The sequence below is a fragment of the Puntigrus tetrazona genome, chromosome 14 (assembly GCF_018831695.1).
Source record: "Puntigrus tetrazona isolate hp1 chromosome 14, ASM1883169v1, whole genome shotgun sequence".
NCBI classification, from domain to species: domain Eukaryota; kingdom Metazoa; phylum Chordata; class Actinopteri; order Cypriniformes; family Cyprinidae; genus Puntigrus; species Puntigrus tetrazona.
Window position 1 is genome coordinate 6,856,833 of NC_056712.1, and position 7,500 is coordinate 6,864,332.

General features: G+C 35.8%; 1 protein-coding gene across 1 annotated transcript in view; it reads right to left on the minus strand.

The window, feature by feature from the left end:
- fnta (farnesyltransferase, CAAX box, alpha) overlaps nt 1–7,500 on the minus strand; it is an 11,229-nt gene that overhangs the window by 1,961 nt on the left and 1,768 nt on the right. The window contains exons 4-8 of the mRNA XM_043256421.1: nt 6,061–6,165; nt 5,146–5,272; nt 4,915–5,063; nt 4,076–4,138; nt 3,609–3,786 (exon numbers count right to left, since the gene is read on the minus strand). Coding sequence (XP_043112356.1) covers nt 3,609–3,786; nt 4,076–4,138; nt 4,915–5,063; nt 5,146–5,272; nt 6,061–6,165 — 622 coding nt within the window. The remainder of the gene's footprint in view (nt 1–3,608; nt 3,787–4,075; nt 4,139–4,914; nt 5,064–5,145; nt 5,273–6,060; nt 6,166–7,500) is intronic.

Below are 7,500 nucleotides of genomic sequence, written 5' to 3' on the forward strand. Positions count from 1 at the left end.
CCTGTTTTGGAGAACACCCACATAATCAGACATGGTATTTCCCATTATGAATTAAGATACAGTTTGAAAACGAACCAAACTAAGAGATAACTGCAGCAGGTTATAAACCAAACGAGCCAGGTACGAGAGCGTCCTTAGAACTGTGTGACTCGCTGAACCCCAACCCCCTTATTCCGACAAAGTTCTTATTTTTCGTCTTGCCGTTTGTTTCATATCCAAAGATACTTTTTTTCCTCTGACAGCTTCCGTATTCTTCATTTCATGTGCGTGTGAGTCTGACTGCGGCTGAAAGGTTGAAGCGGTTTTTTAACACATACAAATGCACGTGGCCTCAATTTGAAAACAAAGTAATTTTCAACTCCATCATCATCGCAGAACGGGATGAGGAACCCACAGCGACGAAATCTCATTAACCTCAACGCACACGCAACATCCGCACGTTTCTGGAGGAAAACAAGGCCTGTCACAGAGAAATACTCAAGAGGCGAATAATACTTTCTCTGTCCCGATTTTCCTTCCTTTATGGTGGAGACGAGCTCTTTGACGTGCAGAGGCGGCCATGTTTTGTTTTATATTCGTTTTGTTTATTGGTACGGAACCACAGATAAATTATTAATCAACATCTATTAAAGCTGTGTTGAGTTAATATTTAAAGACAAGCGCTTTCAGCTAAAGACAGATTCCAAAATCTCTAATTACCTTAATCACTGGATGCGGATGATGTCTATTTTTGTACAAACCGCCAAACCGTGAAATATTCAACAGATTCTATGAAATATAGATATCTGTGAGCGAACCTACATGCTAAAAGAGATGAAACATAATCATTACACCAAAGAATTAAAACTAAAATTCTTTATTAGAACACTTTACATGTGATACGGGCTAATGAAATATTTATGATTTAGACTCCCAGCGTTTGACGGTGTTATCCGCGTTCACTTCTTACAGTAACGTTGCACACGGGCACATTATGTAAGTTTTGTAAAGTTTTACAACAGCAGTTCTGCTTCATTAATATGCTTTGGTGATTAATTAATTATTTGAAGTCGCTGTGAATATTGTTATTTACCTCAAAGGCAGCCATTTATAAGGGGTTATTCACACAAAACTAAAACTTCACAGCGACTTTGTTTACATGCACATTAATATCAGTATCTGATGTATGCTTTGACATAAATGCATTTACACAAATGCCATGCGACTGTATGCAGGCGGGTAGCATAGAACAAGTGTGCATAGTTTACTTGTATCTTTTTGGGGGAAAATTAATACACAAGTTAATACACAAATTGTTTGCTGAACATTTACTCGCCCTCAAGCCAAATATAGATGACCTTGTTTCTTCATCAGTTTTGGAGAAATTCAGCATTACTTACTAACCAATAGATCCTCTGCAGTGAATGGGTGCCATCAGAACCTAAACAGCTGATAAAAACATCACAATAGACTACAAGTATTCTACGCCACTCCAGTCCATCAATCAATCGATGCCTTAAACCAGGGGTGTCAAACTCAATTCCTGGAGGGCCGGAGCCCTGCAGAGTTTAGATGCAACCCTAATTAAACACACCTGATCCAGCTAATCAAGTACTTCAGACATACATAGTATATGTGATTTAGCAGGGTTGAATCTAAACTCTGCAGGGCTCCGGCCCTCCAGGAATTGAGTTTGACACCCTGCCTTAAACCATAACTGCAAGTCCAATGCAAAGGTTTAGGTTAAAAATCTTGACTTGTTTCTTACAAATGCTTTTTGCATCACAAGACATTTATTTATGGACTGGAGCGGTGTGAATTACTTGAGCATTACCGTGATGTTTTTATCAACTGTTTAGACCAGGGGTGTCCAAACTCGGTCCTGGAGGCCTGGTGTCCTGCAGAGATTAGCGCCAACTCTAATTAAACACACCTGATCCAGCTAATCAAGTACTTCAGACATACAGAGTATATGTGTTTTAGCAGGGTTGAATCTAAACTCTGCAGGGCTCCGGCCCTCCAGGACCAAGTTTGGACACCCCTGGTTTAGACTCTCATTCCAACGGCACCCATTCACTACAGAGGATCCATTAATGAGCAAGTGATGTAACGCTACATTTCTTCAAACCTAGTCTGATGAAGAAACAAACAACTAAATATTGGATGGCCTGAGAGTGAATAAACTTTCAGCAAATTTGCCTTTTTAGCTGAACTATATATATATATATATATATATATATATATATATATATATATATATATATATATATATATATATATATATATATATATATATATATATTAGGCTGGTATATGACAAAATTTTATTTCACGGTATGAGAAATTTTATTTCACGATAACGATATCTTTCACGATATAGTTTTTTAAATGGGTAGTTATTCCAAAAAATGTACAAAAGGGCCTTATATAATAAATAAGTTTGAATATTTAAGAAAAGAAAAGGACTTGATCTTATTTGATTATTTTGTATTTTATTTTTAACCTTATAAATATAGTAAACAAAATATGATGTGGACAAATTTTTCTAAAGTAACATCTCACAGATATAAAATATATCTCAAGTAAATAACAGGAAAAGAAAACTTAAATATGAAAATATATGTAAACACTTTAAGGAAATATCAAACAGTTTTTTCCTTCAAAAATACAAAATATAAACAATTACAATTCTTTTATGAAAAAATTGAAAGTGATCACTTCTTGTTGAAAATATGAAGTAAAAAAAAAATTGTAAAAGTATTCAACATTACTGAGCTCCTGTTCAATTCTCAGTCGGCATTCTCTGTACGTTGTTGGCAACGCAACTTTGCTAAAGTGCTTGCGGCTCGGCATTACATAAGCGCGGATCAAGGGTTTTGATTAGGTCTCAAAACCCTTCTTTTCACAGTGTAAACTGGTGGACATGTCTTTGCAAATAAGCATCGTAATTGCATGGGTTATTTCTTTCCATCGTTTTGAGCTTTTTCCATACGGCACGGCTTTGGTAAAAGACAAAGTGGTTTAAACCTGAGGTAAATTTTTCTTTTTGGCTTACGGGCCGCTTGCTTGCATCTTTTAGCTTTGTGGTGGGTGTTTTTTTAAGGTGGTAAAACAGATTGCTTGTGCTACGCTGCTAGGAGTACATTAGCATGACACAGTTAGCAAATCACGCTTTTTCTGCTCGTTATCAGATTTTGCAAACCCGAACCAAGTCCACACAACAGACGTTGCACCTCTTTTAATGACGAGTTCTCTGTTCGTTTCTCCTTTTCCATGTTTCACAACCTCCCAGCGTATCCTTCAATCTTGCATTCAGCGGTTTGACCGGTCTCAGCCTCACAGCGTGCTGGCGCTGTATGTTGGCCACGCCCACTTATTTACATTTCATGGTATACACGAAATAAAAAAATCTTTTACGGTACACATTTCATTCATGTAACGATATATACCGTCATACCGCCCAGCCTAATATATATATATATATATATATATATATATATATATATATATATATATATATATATATATATATATATATATATATATATATATATACACACATATACATATATAGAGATCTTTATGTAAACATGGCTACCGTTTTCTCTACATACAAAATCACAGCTCACCTCCAAAGCCTTGTTGAGTGTATCTTGCTGGTCATAGCTGGAGTTGTTGGTCTCCAGAGCATCTTCGTAGAGGTCGACCAGGAAAGCAGTGAGATATGGAGAACTATACGTGTCCTGAAGCTCTGACACCTGATTCAGCAGGCCAGGATATGAGGAAAGGCCACCATCCTGTAGGATCCTGAGCCACAAAACGGATGCTTGAGACAAATCACAATATATGCGCAATGTTTCGATTTATGCAAATATTATACATATATTTATTTCCACGTATGAGCAACAACAATGGTGATGCTTGCCTTGGCAAACACTTACTAATCCATGTTTTTACAAATATATATAGTCAAACATTCATAAACTGTTTTTATGCAACGCATCTATGTCCGTTAATGGAGAGAATCTGCCATCTGCTGGTTGACTTGAATGACTTCACGGGCTGTTTCTATCAGTTTGGAAATCGCAACACTTACCCTTTTAAATAGTTCCAAGCACTCTCGTTGTGAGGAGCTTTCTTTATTTGTTTCAGGGTGTACCTAAAGAGAGAAAGAGCTGCACTGAATGGTTTTAATGTGCAAATTATACACAAACTGTTTCTTTAAAAGAAGGTGGAACCAGATAAACGTTCCCATGTTGCACACAACGAGCAACTACACTAGCATGCTCTTCAGATAAGCAGCTTTTATTTTCTTTGTAATACATTTTTGTTAATGTTATAGAACCATTATAGAACTATTGCACAGCCAGTTCACTTAAATCCATAAATGTTTTGCACTTCTTATCTCTTCACTTATTTTCACTTGCAATTCTGGCTTTTTTACTTGTAATTTAGATTTTTTTTTTTTTTTTTGCAAAAAGACTTTTTCCTTTCAATTAATCAGCAATTCAATTAATTCAGTGCAATATAAAACTGCAAAAGTCTGAATTGGAAGATAAAAAAATTGCAATTAACATTTTAAATTAATTCTATAAAGTGTATATCCAGTGGAAAAAAAAGTAAGAATTATGAGATGTAAAGCTGGAATTATGTATTAAAAAAAATAGCATTTAAAAATGTTGTTATTAATTCTCAATTATTACTTTTTTTCTTAAAATTTGGCTGTGATTAAAAAGGATTAAAATGTTTTTGGATGTATTTTTTGAATAATCTATGTTAAATACATAAAGCACGACTTCAAAAGCCTGAAAAATGTGACATAAAAGTAAAAGGAAATATTTATTCAAGGTCTTTTTAAATCTTCACAGTTCACATGGAGTTACACGATTTATCTTTGAGCAAAAAAGCTCCGATTGGGTAATGAATGAGACTCACTGCACTTCTCTGTCGAGGATGGCAGGGTCGGAGTATCCGCTGGAGTGGCTAATAACAAAGTGTCTCTGATTCCAGGCGGAGTTATTCCTCACGTCCTCCTCTAACAGTTCCTCCACATACTCCAGCTCCCCATCCCACAGCTTATACTCCTGTGACACACACAGAGTCGGGTCATGAACACGCGTGCAGATCAGCAAACGTTTACGCACCACACTGGACCTGGACCTGTACCTGGATGACCCACTGTCTGTGCTGCCACGCGTGGTAGTTCTTGGCATCTTGACTAAGAATTTCTGCTATAAACTGCAGCTCTTCGGACGGGTCGTTCAACCACTCCACCACCATCCGCCTGTGATGCCTGTATAATTAAACAATCTGTTAACAAATAATAAAAATAACAAAAAAACAGGGCTTGACTTACTGGTGTACTCTTAAAATGGCTTTGAAACGGTTGTTTTAGTAACAATTAGACTTTATTAATTAGAATTTTTACTCCTTGTGTGTTTGGCATAAAAAGCCATTTCTGATTCTGATTTAATTTGTTAATTAAAACAAACCTGCTTTGAAACAAGTGCATTTCCCAAAGAATTACAAACAAACAACAAGTAACAATGAATTTTAAAGCAGAAAGACTGATACATTTACTAGTGCTGTCGAACTAATTAATAAATGTAGTAGTTTACGTAATACATGTGTGCATACAGTGTATATTTATTGTGTGTGTGTGCACATTACATATATATACATATACATATATACATATACACACATACACACAAATATGCATGTATATTTTAAAAAAAAAATGCTACATTTATATTTTAAATACATTTATATATAACAAATTATATGAATATACATATACATCTAAAAAATTTAGAATATTTTCAAAATATATACTGTAAGTGTGAGCATGTATATACACTTAATAAATATGTACAGTACACACACAAACAAAAACTTAATTTTGGATAAAAATAATTCACGATTAATCCTTGTGCAGTGCTAATATTTACAATCAGATCATCTTTTGTTTGACTTAGAGTGCTAATAAAATACGAGAAAATCTAAACTTAACTGAATTATTAGTTCATTCACCTTTTACTCAAACTTCTAATTCGTTCCAGTAGTTTGAGGTGGACTTACCAGACTTGGTAGTTCTTGGGCTGGTCCTCTATAATGGCTGTGATGTACTTCATCTCTTCTCTCAGATCTTTATCTAGAGCCTGCAGTAAAACTCTCCTGTAGTGCCTACAGACATCAAACACCACACTTTAATGAAGGATGCAAGCGACTCGTAGCTTTTTGCAGACCAAAGCAACCAGAAGGCTTGCTGATGTTTAAATCTGTAGCCGCTGCGGACTTAGTGTGTGTGTGTGTGTTATGTACATTACCGTTCAGATGTTTGTTTTGAAAAGAAAATAAATAAATGTTTATTCAGGAAGGACGCATTAAAGCTGCTCAAATGTGACAGTAAAGACTTTTCTCACTCCAGTTCCGGTGGATGACGCAAGACGTGTTGCATGATTAAGTGACTAGCACGAAGAAAGAACAAAACTAAACGCCAGTCAGGAATCTGAAGCACAAAACAAGGATTTGTAAAGAAAAGTGTCTGAGGATTTCGATGTAAGCCACGACGCATACGCCTTACGTCATCCGGTCACCGCAGTGAGCAGAAGTGAGAGAAAAATACTGACATGTATCTTACAAAAATGCATGGATTCGCCACAGGACACCTTTATTAACCCTTTGAGGGATGTTTTATTATGGATAAGCACGCTTCATTTCATGTCTTCCGAACTGAATAAAGTAAACACCCACTTAGACCCATGGAAAGGTCTGGAGGGGCTGTGGGATTTATGTTTTAAAGGATTTATGTTTTACAGGTTTTACTCAATAGAAGCACTGTGCCCAGGCCTCATAAAGGCTCTGTGTTTTTCCATTTGATATTATGTGTTTTTCCATTTTGATATTATGTGTGTATGTGCTGTACAAAATGTCTTATCTACAGAAACAAGATATGGAGACTACTGAGCTCATCTACTGGTCGAGAAGAAACAACTGCACCTGGTTCTGTGAAGGACACCCTGAATGGGAGGAAGACCCAAGCACAAGAATATAAATATTGTGTGAAATGTAGTGTGAGCATACAGGACTGCCCTGCATGCCTTGATGCTGTTGTTCTGTATCCTGAGCTCAGTCTCAATTATTCTGACTTTATTAAACTAATTAAGATAGTAAATTTAACAGTAAGTCTCATCATTGACAGACCTGAACCTGGGAGGGAAACAACAAAGATTTTTCCCAACAGGGCCAAGACCGTTTTTAAAGCAACAATATGATTCCACATCTTCAAATAGTTATATCCTAGCCATACATTAATAGAAAGATTATTTATTCAGCTTTCAGATGATGTATAAATCTAAGTTTTAAAAAAAAATGTCCCCTTATGACTGGTTTTGTGGTCCGTGGTTAAATTTATGATTCAAATAAATACCGTTCTTTTGAATTGTCCATTATTCAAAGTGAAAAAATAATAAAAATGATCAATAATCGGCGTATTAGAATGATTTTTGAAGAATCACT